We start from the raw sequence: 18,453 nt of genomic DNA, 5'->3' as shown, positions 1-18,453 counted from the left end.
TGTGCCAGCACTCGGGGGGCAGGGAGACCTGCCTTTCAGTATTAGTCACAGCTCCTCCTACCATGGTGAAGGCATTAGCCTGGAGAAGAAGGGCCAGTGATCTTCTGCCTGCCCCCCCCCCCATCCAGGACATTCAGGACAAGGCCCACCACACCCCTGCAGATTCCGCACACTCACACGGAAAGGAAAGCCAAATCTCCTCCTCTCACTGCCCTGCCCACCCCCACATGCAAAGTTGAAGTTCAAAGGAAAGGCATCAGAGTTTGTTATAATTAGCAGCAGGGACTCCTGGCTAGTGGGGTATGTGTTGTATTCAGTCGTCACCCCCACAGGAATGCAGACACCACAGAAGGACAGACAGACAGAAGAAACCAGTTAGGGGAAGGCTTCAGGGAAAAGGCCCCTGGGGCCAGGTGTGCAGAGGAAGCCAAGGTACACAGGCAGGGGGGGTCGGATTATAAAAGGTGGGGCCCTTCGCTCTTCAGTTCCCAGCACGGAAGAGAAGAGGGAGGCCCACTCAGGCACGGTTCCCACAAGATCAAAGCACGCAGATGCTCGGAAAGAGCTCTGGGGCCTTAGGAACGGTCCCCTCCGTGTGCGGGCCACCTGCACCCTGGTGACCCAGCTCTGCCAGCCCCTTCTCCAGGCCTGGGGAGGATCACTCTCACCACACGACGGGCTGGGTGACCTAGGCTCTGCCCCCAGCCGCTCCAGGCCCTTTGAATTTCCAAAGGAAAAAAAAAAAGCACTAGACAAGCTTCAAGTGGACAAAAACCAGATGCCTTTGGTTTATGGCTCAGTAAGAACAGATGTTGAGCTGAGAGCCTCATCAAGGTGATAGATGGTGTGCGGGCTCGGGGAACCACCCCTGGAAACCCCACGGCCAGGGTCACAAGCCAGTCCACGCTGAGACCTGGTGCAGGAGCCACAGGGACTGCCAGTCCTCTGGGTTTGGAGTCCAAGTCCGGGCAGGACAAGGGTTTAGGACTCTGGCACTGGGCAGTTAAATACCAGCCAAGCTGATCTCAGCAGTGGCTTCATGTGGCAGCATTGATCCCGTTGGGGGGGTGGGGGCAGCGACCTTGACGGAAGCACAGCCCCCTATCGTGTGCAGACGGTTTCCCACCCATCATCATCAAAGTGGGTCCTCACCAGCAATCCCACAGGAATGGTGTCATTCTCCCATTTTACAGACGGGGAGCCCGAGACTCAGGGAAGCCCACAGCTAGAGGGGATCAGCCAGAACTCAAATTCAAGCCTCATCTCTTAGGAGGTGCCCCCATGAATGGAGAAAGGTGACGATGGCTTCCGTCCGAGGAGACTGAGTGTCTCTGTCTCTTTCCCCCTGCCAGAGACGTGTGCGGTGAACAACGGAGGCTGCGACCGGACCTGCAGGGACACAGCCACCGGCGTGCGATGTAGCTGTCCCGTGGGATTCACGCTGCAACCCGATGGGAAGACGTGCAAAGGTCAGCGCAGAGCGGAGGAGGCATGGGCGCCCCTCCGCTCGCCACGTGCGCAGGGGCGGGGCTGCTCGGGCCCAGTGTGTGGCCACGAGTGACAGCGAGGGCAGGAGTGGTCCGCAGTTCCTGGGGCTTCTGCTGGAGAGGCTGAGAAGAGGGGGGTCAGTACTGGTGCTCCCAGCAGGGTTCAAGAGCACGCTGCGTCGGTAGGGTCCTGAGAATCTGGCTGTGTGCTGCGCTGGGCAAACAGCGTCTTCCCGCAGGGCCTCCTAGGCCACAGCGATACATTGTGGCCCCCAGCCCAGGACGGGGGGCTGTGGCCATCGTTCCCCCCCGCACTTCGTGGGAGCACCTGGCGTCAGCACAACCCGGGAGGTTTGGGGACGACAGGTCTCCTCGTAGAGATGGGATTGTCTTCTTGTCACGGTCGGAAAAATGAGGACGTGGTGTGGACTTGTGGCTGGAGGAGTGAAGTTGGGGGCCCCTCAGGTCTAGGGGTGCAAAAGGACCTCCGTTTGCAGTTAGAGATGAGGCTCCGGGAGGGTGAGAATCCCCCGGGAATGGACCGCTCTCCCGGCCGCTGCAGGTGAGAGCAGGTAGAGCTTTGCTCAGTCCTCCCCCCTCCCCCGGCTCCCAGATTCACCGCACGGAGTTCTGAGCACCTCCGGGGGTGCTTGTGGTGTTAGGGGCCCATCAGGAAACAAGGAGTGAGAGCTGGCAGAGCCAGAGACTGAAGGGGCCTCCCTGCAGCCCTCGCAAAGAGGCCCCAAACCCCAGAGGCCCCTGCAGGGGTCCCCTCGGCACCTCCCACGAGGCCCCACGCTGGCCCTTGGGATCCCCGCGAGCGCTGGCCACCCGCCTCCCCGCGCCGCCAGGAAGCAGGCCGGACTGGAAGGCAGCGGAAGGGCAGAGGAGGTGAACTTCCGAAGTCCAGCGGGTGAAAACACGGACAGCTGAGGCTTCCAGTGATCTTAAATAATCCGAGGTGGGCTTTATTCCGTAAGCCTGTAAAAATAATCGGCATATGACTTCTCCCTCTGAGCCGCTTTGCCGGGAAAAACCAAGGTATTATTGACAGAAGCAGCAGTTCTTCCCTGTGTGTTTGAAAAGAAAGCCCTTCTGTAGCCCCTGCTCGGCCCACTCAGAGCCTGGTTTCGACACGTGGACACGATGCCAGGGAGACCGGCCAGGGCTCCCTGCTGTCCCAGCCGTCCTCACGGCCAGCGGTGTCACAGCAGGCCTGGCCCTGTGCCCCTAGAGCTGGGGCCGGGGAGGGTAAAGTCAGGCCACCCTGCCTCCGTCTCGTGGACAAGACCACGGGAGCAGGCACGGCTGAGTTCCCTGGGCGGGGCCAGCAGCCATGCCCAGCAGAGCGCTGGCGGAGGGCTCTGCTGCCCTTGCCCAGCCTTTGGTGGCTCGAGGGGCACCCGTCCCCTCCCTACCTCGTGTCTGGAGACAGCAGAGCGCTGAGGGGAGCCCCCACAGCTGGAGGCCCCCTACGCCAAGCCCCCCACCCTGTGTCCCGTGGCTCTTCCTTGAGCCCTTTAACTGGGGGCTGCCCCTGCTCTGCCCTTTGCCTTTGGCCAAACCTCCTCACTCCCGCCGCCCACAGTCAGGAAGTCCTCTCAGTCACTCCGGTACCAGATGGGGAGTCTGGGCTCCTCCTGCATGCAGGGCTGGGGAGACCAGTGTGCAAACCAGACATCTTCCCGTCCCTGGGGGGGGTCTTCTGTCAAATGCAAAAGATAATTTTTCCGTTTTTAAAAACACCAAGATGAACGTGTGTTATAGACTGCTTGGCGCTGGGCAAAGTACCACCGGGCAGAAGAGGGGGGACCGGAGCCTGTCCGGCACCGGGGTGGGGAGGGCGCGAGGAGAGGTGCTCCCAGGCCGTGTTTCTACAGGGCACCCCAATGGCATCCTGTGCACCCGGGTCTGGGAGATGTGGGGGAGGCCAGGCCAGATGCCGCAGGGCCTGTGTTCTGGGGAGGCCCTGGCCCTTCGTCCTTCGAGCCTTCGCGAGCCCCCAGACCCTACTGAGCAGGGCCTACACAGACCCAGGCTTCATTCTGAGCTGGTCCCTGACCACTGCCTGGAAGGCGCTCTCTGAGCAGGTCTGGAAGAGCAGCGAGGCAGCTGCTGTCGTCCCCTGGGCTGGAGGTGACACGGCTTGGACCAGGCGGAGGCGGCGGCGGTAAGCAGAGCAGTCCGCAGGTTGCCAGAGCCGCTGGAGCTTCAGGACTGTGGTATTAGTCTAGAAGCACCTGATGTGAGCGTCATAACATCTTCCACTCAGGGAACGCTGGAGAACAAAGGCTGGCCTCTGGAGCCCGGGAACTGGGGTCCCAGAGCCTCGTGCTCACGGCCCGAGTTCACCGGGTCCGCCGGCAAGTGCAGGGAATTCCCGGCCCCGGGGCTTGGGCTCCTCGGTGGGCGTGCACACCCTGGCGTCGGCAAGGGCCCGGGAGGGGACATCAAAGGAGTGATTTCAAAGGTTTAGTATATTCTGGAAGCCAAACATGTTGTGAAGCAAGACCAGGGGCTAGAGAGTAAAGGTAACCAAGGCCTTGGAAAATCCAGAGCTGAAAGCCCCAAGTGCACGGGGGCACACGGGCATGTAGAGACCGGCACGGAAAAGGGGGGGTGTCCTGCCTGAAACAGAGGGCTGGGGCGGCGTCTGAGGATTTGTCCCCAGCTTTGTTTTCAACAGTGCGGACACTGCAGGGGTCTAGTCTCAAGGCTCCCTGTTTGGTGCTGCACCTGCTTAATGCTGGGAAAGGGGGGGGGGGGGCACCTTGCAGAGGGGCAGCCGGGGTCTGGGCCGCCGCGGCAGAAGCACACAGAAACCGGACGGCACAGCATCCGGGCCCAGGATGCCAAGGGGAGGGCCTGCACACAGGGCTGGTCCTTTATCCTGGGGCGACCAGGGGCCACAGAAGACTTGTAAACAGGTACAGGACTGCTGGCTGCCTGGTGGAGGTGGGGCAGCGTGAGCGCAGTAAAGAGGGAGCGGAGGTGGTCCCCAGGGGGCCATCAGAGTGAAGGTCCAGGGCCTGTGTGACTGCCCTTGGGCTAGAGCTGGGGGTTGCTTCCCCCACCCTGACCCCCAGGCAGTGGCTCCGCCAGCCTGGCCTCAAGCAAACATGCCTCCCAAGGCCTGTCTGGTTGCTATGCCAACAGGCCCGGAGGGAACAGGGGTGGGACGGGGGTTCCAGAGCCCCGAGGCACCCTGAGAGGCAGACCCCATCTGCGGATTCGGCCTGTGAGAGGCGAGGTTCACAGCCCGGTTCACAGATGGGGAACTGAGGCTCGGAGAGGTGCCTTTCCCTGCTCAAGATCACACAGCTCCCCGGGACAGAGCCGAGACAGGTTCCACCCTCCTGCCAGAGGCTCTTAGCTAGAAATTTCCCCATCTTCTGGGTGCCTGGGGGGCTCAGTCATCTGAGCTTCCGACTTCCACTCAGGTCATGATCTCATGGTTTGTGAGTTCAACCCTGCGTCAGGCTCTGTGTTGACAGCTTGGAGCCCGGCGCCTGCTTCAGATTCTATGTCTCCCTCTGTCTATGCCCCTCCCCTGCTCGTGCTCTGTCTCTTTCTCTCAATAATAAATAAACATTAAAAAACCATTTTTAAGAAATTTCCCCATAACCCCCAGGGGGAGAGGACAAGATGTCCAAGCCTCTGCCTGCACAGGCCCTTGGCCGGACTTAACGTCTGCTTTCTCTGGAGGCCGCGACGCCAGCAGGGTGCACTGGAGAAGGCTCATCTTTGGAGACATCTGGCACTGGGCTCCCATCTGGCTCTTGCATGTAGCTGTGACCCCTCTCTGTAAACTGGGAGGTCTGGTCCCCAGTTGTTTGGAAGATCACACAAGACCTTGCCATAATGCTTGGCCTGGTCACCAGCACGAGATGGTACCCGGAACATGCAATGACCACCCAAGGGTCCGACTGCCTGCCATGGGGCACAGGCAGCCTCACGCTCGGGCATTTCTGTTTGTGGAACATGGACGTGTGCAGAGTTTCAGAGCTGAGTTTGCTCTCAGCGACCATCTCGCTGCGCACATATAGAGCGCCTCCTGTGTGCGGAGGGTCAGAGTTACCCAAGAGGCGGCACAGCAGGAGTCAGGACCAGGCGGGCCGAGCCGTGGGCCTCACTTAGTGGGAACCACCTCCAGTCCCCTCCTCTGCCACCTCCCTGTACCAGAGCCACCAGAATGTGCAAACAGAATGGGTCTTTGGGGTAGAGGTGCCCGGGGAGGGGGGGCAGCCATGGGCAAGGAGATGCAGGGGCATACCCACTGGGTGCCCTGCACTCCTCAGAGGCTGCTCCCACTGGGCTCCCCGGGAAAGCAGCTCTGGGGTCTGCCCCTGCCAGACTCACTGTGCCCCCGTGTTATGCCAAGCCCCTCCCAGAGGCTCTGAGAACTGCCTACCAGGGGTGGGGGTATCTCAGCCTTACCATCTTTTTTTTTAAGATTATTCATTTTGAGAGCGAGAGTGTATGCATGAGCACACGAGAGCAGGGGAGGGGCAGAGAGAGGGAGAGAGAGAACCTTAAGTGGGTACTGTGCTATCAGCACAGAGCCCCGTCGTGGGGCTCAATCCCACGAACCGTGAGATCATGACCTGAGCCGAAATCAAGTCGGGCGCTTACCCGCCTGAGCCCCCCAAGAGCCCCTCAGCCTTGCTGTCTATAAAAGCGTCCTTCTCCTCGTGCCCTGGGCCACATAATTGGGTTTTAGTTTGTTATCAGGGAACACTCTGTGGGAGCACTTGTTCTGCGAGAGCACCCATACTGTGGGCGCACTACCTTAGGGCTTTCTGCAAGTGTCAGGTTGAGCTTGTTTGGTTTGAGGAAAAAGAAGTGAGGCTCCATCCGGGACTTGGAGCCGCTGAGATGGGATGGAGCCTTCTCCATGGAGCTCAGCACAAAGGGGGCAGATGGACCTTGCTCGTGGGACAGGGCCACCCGGGCCCTCACATTCAGGACAGGCTCAGCCATGGCTGGAGTCTGAGTCACAGCTCTGCTGAGACGTGGCCTTTGGCCAACACGGAGAAGTCCTTACTGTTTTCCATCACTTCTTTTCCCCCCCTGCAAATCAGAGTGAAAACACCATTCTGAAAGTCATCTGTTTGCCAGGTCATGTCAGCCTGGGGGCCTTGGGGCCGGGGCCCAAGAGGAACTTTAAAATGAGCAGAGACACCTCAGGGGCAAAGTCTCCAATGGCACTGTCAGCCGGGCTGGCCTAGAGCCCAGAGAGCAAAGCCCAGAGCAGCAGGGCAGGGGAGGCAGGAGGGAACTCCCAGGAGTCGGAGGGAGGTTGTTGATGCATCAGCCAACAGGCCGTGCTGTGAAGGAGAAAGCCCCCCATCACCAGAGGCATGCAAGCAGAGGCCGACTGGCAGGGATGTTTGGCAAGGGCCCTCCCTTGCACGGGGTTGGGACCGGTGACCTTTAGGGTACAGCCACAGCCACAGCTGTTTAAATGATGAGCCAAGAAACCGCTCAAATAGGCAAGAATTGGGGACGTTTGCCAGCCCATGGACAGTTACCTTTTCTGAGCTTCCGTCTCCCTTCGGTAAAGCAGGGGCGTTGAACCCATAATTGTTGACCGAGCTCTCAGTAAGCACCCGCCCCTGGGACTGTCATTTAATCCTCATGGTGTTCTTCGAAGGTGTGCTTCTGACCTTTGTCTTACATCCTGGGAGCCAAGGCCCCAGGGGCAGGAGCTCGCCCAAGGTCATGGCCATCGGGAAGCAGCTGGCCTGCTCCAGGCCGCACTGCCGCCCCAAATGAGCCCATGGAAGGACACGGCGGATGTCACCGACCCTGTCATCTTGCCGGGCACAGCACATGTCACTTCTCTCCCTTCTGTGCCCCGAGTGCCGTGCTCGCCCAGGCCGGGGGAGGCGGGACGACTCACCCTCCTGACCCCCAACACTGTGAGCCAGGCCCCTTGTTCTCTGGGCTCAGATGGGGGGCCGTGGGCAGTTGGGGGCGGAGACGGACGGTCCCCCCACCTGGTGGCCCAGCCCCCTCGCCTTGCCCCGCCTGCTTGGTCCCCGCAGACATCAACGAGTGCCTGGCCAACAACGGAGGCTGTGACCACTTCTGCCGCAACACCGTGGGCAGCTTTGAGTGCGGCTGCCGGAAGGGCTACAAACTGCTGACCGACGAGCGGTCTTGCCAAGGTGAGCCCCCCGTGCCCCTCGGACGCCCTGTCCTTGTCCCGCCCACCCCCGCCCTAGCTCCTGGGAGCCGAGGCCCAGGGCCAGGTTCGTCAGCCCTGCTGGCCGTTCTGAGAGCAGCGGTGGATTTCGGGTTCCCAGCATGTGCACCTGCCCCGCTGCCTTCTCTGTCCTACGGGTCTCTGGGGACCCTCAGAAGCCACCCAGGCCAACCCATCCCTTTTATGGATGCGAAACTGAGACCTGGAGAGGCATCTGTGCACACCCCCGGGATAGGGGGAGGGGTCACAGTGAGTCCAGGCAGAGCTCAGACACTATAGTCCCCTCCTGGTGGCCCTTAGGCCTCCTTCGGAGGCTTTCAAGGTGAGATGCTGCCACCTGCTGGAAGGTAGGGCACATTACACTTTCCTGTGGTCCTGAGGGTTCCTGGGTGCCTTCAAGGAGCCAATGGGTGATGACAGGCCTGGACAGAAGCCAAGAATCACAGCCCAGCACAAGTCCAGGAGGCTTTTGGGCTGCAGGGAGAGCCCAGAGAATGGGCAGTGGAGAGAGTAGTCAGGGAAGGCTTCCTGATGGAGGAGACATTGGTAAATAGGCATTTTCCTGGAGAAACCAGGGAGGTAAACCCACCCAAGGGCAGTTTGGGGGACCACAAGGAGCCCTGTGGGACTGTATGAGGTCATTGAGAAGAAGACAGGGGTGTCCCAGGGGCCACCTTTGGGAGAAAATATGGAGGGAGTGGCCGGGGTGTCCTGTGTGGCAGGAATGTGGCTCAGTTTCATCATCAACAACTCTTGCAGACAGGTCCTCCATTCGTGGCAGGCTGCACACCGCCGAGTTGGGCTGGGGGGCTTGTATCTCCTGCCTGTTAGTGGGGCTCAAGGCTGGCCCTGGGGTGGGGCAAGGAGCGTGCTCTCCCAAGAGCACCGACAAAGGCGAGAGCAGGTGGCTGGTAAGGGAGGGTCCAGGGCCAGCTTGTCGCAGGCCTATCCTATGACCTGAGCCAGTCAAGTCCCCTCCTCGGCTCCGCCTCATCATCCCCTGATGGGTCTCCTGTCTGTCTTCCTCTTGGGGCGTGAGGCCTGTTGGGAGCATGGCACCTGTCCAGGCTCCTCCACATTTGGACTTAGTTCTGCGGAGGGCTCAGGGAGGGCCCTTGACTTTGTGCCCTCAATTGCCCCATGAGAGAGGTGGGCAGCTGCCAAGACGAGGCAACGATGTGTCTGCTTCTGGGCTCCAGCCGGTCTCCCCCACCCTCTACCGGGCTCCTCTCTCTGAGGCCCTGGGGCTCTGGCCACTTCCCAGCGCTGCTCCGGCACCACCCTGGACTCCCCAGCTCCAGCAGGGAGCAGTCTGCTTTCCTTTGCCCGGCACTCAGGCCCTCGGGATGGGGACTTCAGACACCTCCCTGACCCCGCTGAGTCCCACACGGTCCCCGGGTGCCTCGTGCTGCCCCCTCCCAGCCGCTGCCTGGACTGCCCTTCCCCCACTTCCATTCCCAACTTCCAAGTTAGTCCCATCCTTCAAGGTCTAGCGCAAGTGCCCACAAGCACCAGAGGATCTTCCCAGATTCCCCAGCGGGGAGGGAGCAGGGCACCCACAGTGCGATTCCTTGCTTGTGCTGGAATTATTACGAACACGTGTATATCAGCGATACACGTAGTCACATTCAATGCACTCAAAGAATGAACTCCAACTACAGTGCTCATGGAGAGGTGAGTCAATGGCTGTTTTGCCCTGAGGAGCCCCCATCAGCTATCCCACGAGAGCCATTTTCCTTACAACTTTTGGCCAGAACAGACTTGTCTCCTATGAGCATGGGGTTCATTCTCTCCCTTCTGTCCGATAACAAGAACTCTATGACACTTTTTCCTTTTTTACACTGGCCACCAGGAAGCTCAGGATCAAGTTTCCAATACTGTCAAGGCTACCTCGTTATCCCTTACGAGTAGCATATTCCCCCCATGCCCATTTCTTTTTGGGCCGTTTTCCTTATTGTCTCAAGAGACATCTTGGAGTGAATAGGAAAACACACTTTGGTCAGCCTCCAGGAGGCCTGGCTTCACATCCCCGTTCATTTGTGTCCTCAGGCAAGCCCCAGTCACTTCCCCGCAGAGGTGGATTAAATACTTGTCCTGACCACGGGTGAGCGTGAGATATCAAACAACAGAGATCTGTAATAATACCGTGTATTCAAAGGGTCTACCCTGCCCACCTCCAGAAAAGTCTACCCTGCCCACCTCCAGGTGGAAACGTCACGTTGACGGAGATAAAGGAGAAAGCGGGGCCGCGACAAGAAGGCTGACACTGTGGATCGGCCATGCGCTGAGCCCCGGGGACACTGCGTGACTGGCCGAGCAACAGGCTGCGCCCGTCCCCCTGCCACCCCTCCCTAAACTCTGTCTCCCATGGTCACACAGACATCGACGAGTGCTCCTTCGAGAGGACCTGCGACCACATCTGTGTCAACTCCCCGGGCGGCTTCCAATGCCTGTGTCACCGTGGCTACGTACTCTATGGCACAGCCCACTGCGGAGGTCTGCAGCCCGCCCGCCAGGGCCACCTCCCCCCCGAGGCACGCGCCCGGCCGCACGGCCACCCACGCTGCGCCCCGCACCCTAACCCTGACCTTGACTCTGGAGGGCCTGGAGGGGACCGAAGCAAGGCTGGGTGCTGGTGGGCAGAGGGGCTCGGCCCCTCTGGGAGTGGGAGGGGGAGGATGGGGGAGGGAGCAGCAAGTGTCCGCCAGGGAGCAGGCCCCCTGGGGGGGGTCCAGATCGGGGATGGCCCCCCGCAGAGGATCCCACAGATGGTTCGTTCCAGTGGGAGAGGGCGACGACAGAGAAGGGCAGAGTGCAGAGACGGTGGGGGGACCCTAAGGGGGGAGTGTCTGGCTCCGGATGAGGGAAGCAGGCAGAAGGCTCAGCATGTGCAAAGTCAATGAGGCAGCATCGAGGGGCCAAGAGGCAGTGGGTAGAGCCCCGTGAGGGAAGCGGAACGTGGTGGGAGATGCAGGTGGGGGGAGGCAGGACTTTGTGAGCGCTGGAGGTGACGGGATTTTTCCCAGGGCAACGAGAGACCCTTGGAGGGTTAAGTAGGGGTGTGACGTGCTCCTGTCCGTATCATGAGGCTGCCCTAGCTGCCACGTGTTTAGGAGAGAGGGACCCAGGGCACCAGCAGGGACACAACTCCAGGCATAGGAGCCAGAGCTCCCGGGCTCAGGCGAGGTGGGGGGTGTCCAAGGAAGGGGAAGGTTCTAGATGCGTTTAGCTACAGACGATGGGACTTGGAGATGCGCAGGGTGGCGGGTGAAGGTGGGGGAGCTAAGAATAGTTTCCTGTGACCACACCCCTCTGCTGGGCAGCTCTGCGGGGGGGGGGGGGGGGGGGGGGGGGGGGGGGGGGGTCAGGCAGTCACAGGATTGGGCACAGCTGTTGCGGGGCAGGGGGTTGGCTCCAGGGGGCGCCGACTCTCCTGGGCCTGCCGCCCCCCACATCCAGGCCACCCGGATGCTCAGAGCCAGGCACCCCAGCATGAGCGTGGCCCAGCCCGTCCCCATTTCCAGCGGGGGCCTCAGGCCCACAGGATGCCTCTCTCCCGCTGGGGCCCGGGGCACAGGAGGGAGCAGCCCTGGTGAGAGAAGCCTCGTGATCCGGCCCCATGGGACCTGCTTGGCACTTGAATTTTGTGCGGCCTCCGCCCTGCCCCCAGTCTGGGCCCAGCTGCTCAAGTTCAGCAGACCGCTTGGTTCCTGGGGGGGGGGGGTGCGGGCCGGGGTCTGCGTGTGTGTGCACTCCTGTGTGTGGCGCGTGGCCGCACGTCTGGGTCCGGGGAGGGTGTGGGGGTCCCGGGCCGCCCTGTCCCGGGGGTGGCCCCGCTCTCACCCCCACCTGCGCTTCCAGACGTGGACGAGTGCAGCATGAACAACGGGAGCTGCGACCAGGGCTGTGTCAACACCAAGGGCAGCTACGCGTGTGTCTGTCCCCCGGGAAGGCGGCTGCACTGGAACCGGAAGGACTGTGTGGGTGAGTGCCCTGGGGCGGGCCGGCTCGGGGACCCCCGGGGAGGGCCTGGGCGCTGGCTTCCCCCCTTCCGCCTCGTGCTGGGTGGGAGGGCAGTGGCCTTTCAGGGCAGGGAGAGCGGCACGGGGCCGACCTCGCCGGGGGTGCGGCTAACAGGAAGCAGGGCTTGCAGAAGAGGGGACACAGATGGAGCACACCTGCTGTCCATCAAAGGCACAGAAACGGACCTGGGGGGGAAGGGTCACGGAGGTGAAGATCTGGCAGTCAGGGCGTGCAGCCAGAGCTGTGGGCTCGGGAGGGGCTGTGCACGTGCTCCCCCCCCACTGACGTGACTGCGCGTGCTCCCTCCCGACTGACGTGACTGTGCGCATGCTCCCCCCCCACTGACGTGACTGTGCGCGTGCTCCCTCCCGACTGACCTGTGTCCATCCTCCCCCCGACTGACGTGACTGCCCCCGTGCTCCCCCCGACTGACGTGGCTGTGCCCGTGCTCCCTCCCGACTGACGTGACTGTGCGCCTGCTCCCCCCGACTGACGTGACTGTGTGCCTGCTCCCCCCGACTGACGTGACTGCTCCCGTGCTCCCCCCGACTGACGTGACTCTGCCTGTGCTCCCCCCGACTGACATGACTGCCTCCGTGCTCACCCCCGACTGACGTGACTGTGCCCGTGCTCCCCACGATTGACGTGACTCTGCCCGTGCTCCCCCCCGACTGATGTGACTGTGCCCGTGCTCCCCACGATTGACGTGACTGCCCGGGTGGCTGACTGTCCAAGCCTGGGGCTGTCACGGATGGACCGGCTTTCAGAGGCATGTCCCCGGGCTGAGGAGGGTCCTGCTGGGTCTGGTATGTACTTGTTACCAAAGTGCAGGCCGGCAGCCCTTCTCTGGGGGTGGGGGAAAGGGTGCGTTTATCCTCAGCACCCCTTCGGCCGCCCCGCCCTCCGTCAGGGCTGCAGGGGAGCCCCCTGGGGCTTGTCTAGGTCTTGGCACTGCCGCCGACCTCCACAAAGAGCCGTTGGGGCTCTGACTGTCACTGTCAGTCCGTGTGATCTTACCCCATTCTGTACCTAAGTCATCTGCTAGCGCCGTGGTGATGACGTAGAAGCAGTTAGCATTCTGGACACTGGGTGTGGGGTGACTGACATAAACAAGTATAACCTTATTAGAAGGTGCTGGAAGGTCCCCCAGACCCGCGATCTAAGAGTTCCCAGGACTGACCCAGAAAACTAGAAGGTGCTGGAAGTTCCCCCAGACCCGCGATCTAAGAGTTCCCAGGGCTGACCAAGAAAACTAGAAGGTGCTGGAAGGTCCCCCAGACCCGCGATCTAAGAGTTCCCAGGGCTGACCAAGAAAACTGGTTCCAACTCCCTCGGTCCACACTCAGGGTTCAGTGTTGCTTTCCATTACTACCTCCGTGTGGGGTGTCCCACCTCACCTCTGCTGTGAGTCCAGGTTCGGGGTGAAGGGCTGGCAGTGACACACCCCAAGTCGGCCCAAAGAGAATCCAAGGTCTTCCTGTTAGCCATGACTGCTTGCACTAGGAAGACAGACTGGTTTGTCATGCCCCCCACACCAGGCCACGGGCTGTATTATTTACTATACCGCCCAACGTGAGGGGCACATTTTTGATGACCACTTGGAGCTGTCCGATTCCTGTGGATGGGACCAGTGGCCTCCACGCTCTGCTCCACCAGGTGCTGTGTGTGTCCCTTGGAAGCGTGCTCTAGCGTGAGATGGTTTGCAAGAAGGCAGCAATGGATTGGGAGAGCCACCCACTTGGGACAGTCTGAGAGCCCCACGGGACAGGCGGCTGTGGTCCTGGGGGTCCTGACGAGCCAGATCCCATCCAAGCGATGGCACCCACCTCCGTGTGGCTGTAGGGATATTGTCTGTGGGTGCTGGGTCGTGGTAACCAGTCGGATACGCTGCGAGAGAGGAGAATCCACCTCTCCGGGCGCAAGGGCGTTTTCCTTCTCCTCCGTATGGTCTATGAAGAGGGTCATAATGAGTAAGGCGTGTGTAACACACTATATCCTGTTTTTCGGCATCCATTCCCCCAGCAAGAGTTTGGGAGATCTGATGTGAAGAATTAGGCTGGTTGCTGTCACTAGCAAGGCCAGGAGCCAGGCCCATTATCATTGGCAAAGGAAGCGTGATAGGGTAAATCATACGTGTCGAACCTTAAATGCGTAAAGTGGGAGAGCAGGACCCAAAGAACGGAGAACAAAGTTATGCGGTGTAGCGTGTGGTTGTCGCAAGCATCAGGAAAAATTAATTCCAGTGGCCTTAGGTGAGAGTTTTGTAAGCCCTCCTACGTGTCCTGAGACGCAGGACACAGCTGGTTTGTGTGCAGTCGGCTTCTGGAACTTCCCTCAAGAGCCCAGGTTTAAGACCTGTAAATTGCAACTTCACAAAAATCCACCTCTACTTTCCCCAAAGATATGGGGTAGAAAGACAGTGAACCCTTTGAGGGATTCACGAATAACCGTCCCAGTAAAAGGTGTCTGCGTATTTCTAAATAAAGGAATTGGAATATCCCAAATAAGGAACACGAGGTCTAGTATGTTTTCCTTCCTACGAGTGCAGGGCTTTTTTCCAACAAGCAACCGCTTTGAATCGTTCAGAAAGGAAACGTGGTTATTATGAGTGCACACGCGTAACCCGTGAGACCCATTTGGAGATGCCCGAGGGGTCCCTGAGGGTCCTGCGCTGTCCTGGGAGAGTTTCTCACCGCGCCGTCTGCCACCACGGCCGGTGTGTCCCTTCTGGGACGAACTGTCTTACAGAAAGTGTCAGCTCTGCCAGGTATCACCCTCAGGGAGCTTGCGACGCGATTGTTCCCCTGGGGCCCCTTTCAGAGCAGGAAGGCAAACGTGTGAATCCGGGCACCTCTCTGCGGATCCGCCTCTCTGCGCAGTGGAAAGTCCTCGCCCAGGGATCACGGTCAGAGCAGCCCGTATAGCATGGTGATCCAGGGAGCGTTTCCTCTGACTCCCACCCCTCATCCTGTGCGCCTCCTTGTTTCGGTTACGGGCAGAAAACCTCTCTGTTTCCAAAGCACTGCTGGGTCGAACGCCACAGCTATCAGTATACATATCCACCCTTTATCTTCCGCAATTCTGCGGGCCCTAGAGAAGGCCACGGGCTTGGCCACCAGAGCCACCGCGCGTCCCGTAGGGCTTGATTCCAGCCTGGACAGTTCTTGCGCATCCAGCCTAGTATTGTCTCTCTTCCTTTCGGTTTTTGTTTTGTTTTGTTTTGTTTTTATCAACAGCTTTATTGAGATATGATTCACAGGCCATACAGTGGCCCTGTTTGGTGACCAGCTCAGGACAGAACTGTGCGGTCACGGGCCACTTTAGAGCATCATTGTCCCCAAAGGAAACCCTGTGCCGGTAACAGTCAACGCCCCAGCCATAGGCGAACATCATCTACTTCTGTCTCTGTGGATCCACCAATTCTGGACACTTGATGTTAGGTGGAATCATGCAACATGTGGCCTTTTGTGACTGGCTTGTTATTTCATTTAGCCTAATGTTTTCAAGGCTCTCCCGAGTCGTAGCCTGTAGCACTGCCTTATTCCTTTTAGCCATCCAGTTATATTCCATTGCATGGTTATACCCCGTTTTGTTTATCCGTTCATCCGCTGATGGGCATTTGGGCTGTTCCCAGTTTGGAGCTGTTGGGAAGAATACTGCTGTAAGAGTCATGTGCACATGTCTGTGTGACCATATGTTTTCAATTTCCTTGGGTAGACGCCTAGGGGTGGAATTGCTGGGTCGTGCGGTTCACTCTAGGCTTAACTTTTGAGGGGCCGCCAGCCTGATTTCCAAAGAGGCTGCACCATTTGACACCCACCAGCAGCGGGTAAGGTTCCAATTTCTCCACGTCCTCACCCACACTTGTTATTTTCTGACTTTGTGATTCCTGCCATTCCCATGGGGGCGAAATGCTTTCTCATTGTGGTGCGGATTTCGCTGATGGCGAACGGCGCTGCACACATTTTCATGTGCTTATTGGCTACTTGTAGATCTTCTTTCAAGAAATGTCTATTCAGGTCCTTTGCCCATTTTGTAATTGTGTTATTTGTCTTTATTGTTCAGTTGTAAGAGGTCTGAATACAGTCTGATAGGAGTTTCTCACCAGATGTAGGATTAGCAAGGAATTTTCCCCACTCGGAGAGTTGTCTTCTCATTTTATTGGTGGTGTCTTTTGAAGCACAAAGGTTTGTACTTTTCATAAAGTCCAATTTACTTATTTTTACCTTTGGTTGCTTGTGGTGTGGATGTCATTTTTAAGAAACTGCTTGTGTAATCCATAAATCACAAAGAGTTACACCTGTTTTCTTCTAAGAGCTTTAGAGTTTTAGCTCTTCGGTCTTTGATCCATGGTGAATTAATTTTTATATGGTGTAAGATAGGGATCCAACTTCATTCTTTTGTGTGTGATTATCCAGACGTCACAGTGCAATTTGTTGAGAAGACCATTCTTTTTCCCCATTGAATGACCTTGCCATCCTCCAGAAATCAATTGGCCGTAAATGTGTGGGTCTGTTTCTGGGCTCTCTTTTCCACTGATCTATTTGTCTTATGTCTGTATTCCACTGCCTTGGTTAATGAAGCTTTATAGTAAGTTTTTAAATCACAAAGTGAGAGTCTTGCAACTTAGTTTTATTGTGTTCAAGATTGATCTGGCTGAACTTCCCTTGAGTTTCCATGTGAATTTTTAAATCTCTTCAATTTTAAGACAGGTGCCTTCAACAAACAAACAATATTAAGCTGGGATTTGGCTTGGAATGTCCAAAAGATCTGTTCAGGATATGAATACCTTCCAAAGTACAGACCCCTCAGGAAGGGGTAGGATTCTTTCAGTGGTAACATGAGAAGGAACCAGGAACCAGGCACCATAATTACTTCAATGACAAGCAGAAAAGATACTGAGTGCTTTCAGTTCACAGTGGCGATCGGACTGCATGTGATGTCCTCGGATTAAAGGTGATTCTTTCTGGGACAAGACTTGAAGATGCTCCACCTGCTTTAGCCAAGGTGTTCACCTGAGACAGGGAGGACACGCCTTGGTCACAATGCTTGCCGTGTGGTTGACCTTGCATCCTGAGAGCATGGCCCAACTTTTGCATGTTCGTACCAAAAAAAATATGTATGTACAGCAGCCTGGGAACCCTCAGTCTGGACTCTTCCTGGACTGTGTTCCATTTGTTCTGCTGATGTTGTGAAAGCTTTGCCCCAGGGATCCTGGGGTTTTTAATTTTTTTGAATGTTTATTAATTTTTGAGAGAGAGAGAGAGAGCGAGCAGGGGAAGGATAGAGAGAGAGGGGCAGAGGATCTGGAGCAGTCTCTGTGCTGACAGCAGAGAGCCCAAGGTGGGACTCAAACTCATGTACCATGAGATCATGACCTGAGCTGAAGCCAGAGACTTAACCAACTGAGCCACCCAGATGCCCCGGGATCCTGCTTTTGAATCCTATATAACGTGGGTATAATAAGGCTCCTATCGGCTGTAATTTGAATTATGTAGGAGGATTTTCTGGGACTTCTAAAACTAACCTCACAGGTGTGGTTCAGGTGTATAATGCATAGGCATATTGTTGCTGGCAGTTCCATTTGCAGAGGAGATCCTGCCGTGCTACGTGGGGAGGAGCTTTGACCCACCAAAGGGAGGGGTGTCTTCTGATAATGGCCCCCGAGGAACCACTGCAGGTGTGAAGTTGGGGAAGAACCGAGGCTTGTTAAAGTCCCACTACTTGAATGGTTGATTTAGTAAACCAGAGCAGATCAAGGTCATGGCCCCCACGCCTTCTGCAACTTCTCATCCACTTCCAGAGCTGCCTCTTACTATCTTCTTCCATGTTCTCCCACAACCAGACATTCTTACCTATTTTTTTTTTACACTTACCACTAGTCCATGTGCCCTCCCTCTTGCTTGTTAGATGGTGACTTCAAGCCTTCCTCTGGGCTTTGGTGCTCCGTGATGGTGGAATTGATGGTGCACGTAGTGGGGTCAGAGATTTTGCCCACGTACAGCTAGTAGGCGAGGCTGCTGCTGCTTCTCGGGCGCCAGGGGAGCCCTAGAAGTCCTGGAGCCCTTGGGCCAGAGACGAAGGACTTCCGGACGCAGCACAGCGACCAGCGCCAAGAGCCCATTTGTGTGGGTGCCCCTTTGCCCACCCCCACATCCCATCCGCCCCCTTGCTGCCGTGCTGGTAGAGAACTCGCATCATAGCTGAGGGACAGCCAGCCTGGGAAGCTCACCACGTTCACGGGGAACAGAGGCTGCTCGAGGCAAATGGGACCCTGAGAAATTGTCCGGGGAAGGGACTGGAGGCACCTGGCACCCTCAGTGTCCCAGCAAGAGCACACAGGACGCTCTGGGCCGGGGTGGCTTATCCCCCAGCGCGCGCCCCCCGTCGACAGAAGGCAGTGTTGCTGTCCACCAGTAGGCACCGACGGTCCCCTTTAGGAATTCAGAGACCATCCGGGGAACTGCGGGGGGACGGGTTGCCGTCCCCCTGGAAGTTTGCCGCTGGTTGTCCTGCTGCGTCTTGACCAGCATAAGCACCGCTCCTTCTGACTTGTGCTCTCTGCAGGGGGTTTTATTTCAAGATTCTTGATTCTTGGGTCTTGTATTTATTAGGGGCCAAATGTTTTATCTGGAGGGCGAGAGTTTGTTTTCATTTCTAGATTATTTCCTTTTTCTAAGACTCCTTGAAAACGTTCAGCCACGTGTCAAAGATCCTCCTGATTGGCAATTTCAA

At 57.9% G+C, this 18,453-nt stretch overlaps 1 protein-coding gene across 1 annotated transcript in view; it reads left to right on the top strand.

Annotated features, from left to right (window-relative positions):
- The window catches only part of SCUBE1 (signal peptide, CUB domain and EGF like domain containing 1), a 130,075-nt gene that overhangs the window by 94,632 nt on the left and 16,990 nt on the right, over positions 1-18,453 (top strand). The window contains exons 8-11 of the mRNA XM_039234658.1: positions 1,353-1,469; positions 7,535-7,657; positions 10,075-10,191; positions 11,557-11,679. Coding sequence (XP_039090589.1) covers positions 1,353-1,469; positions 7,535-7,657; positions 10,075-10,191; positions 11,557-11,679 — 480 coding nt within the window. The remainder of the gene's footprint in view (positions 1-1,352; positions 1,470-7,534; positions 7,658-10,074; positions 10,192-11,556; positions 11,680-18,453) is intronic.

The sequence above is a fragment of the Hyaena hyaena genome, unplaced genomic scaffold (assembly GCF_003009895.1).
Source record: "Hyaena hyaena isolate Hyena2069 unplaced genomic scaffold, ASM300989v1 scaffold_4, whole genome shotgun sequence".
NCBI lineage: Eukaryota > Metazoa > Chordata > Mammalia > Carnivora > Hyaenidae > Hyaena > Hyaena hyaena.
Note: the sequence above shows the minus strand (reverse complement) of the source record. Positions and strands in the feature narration are given on the sequence as shown.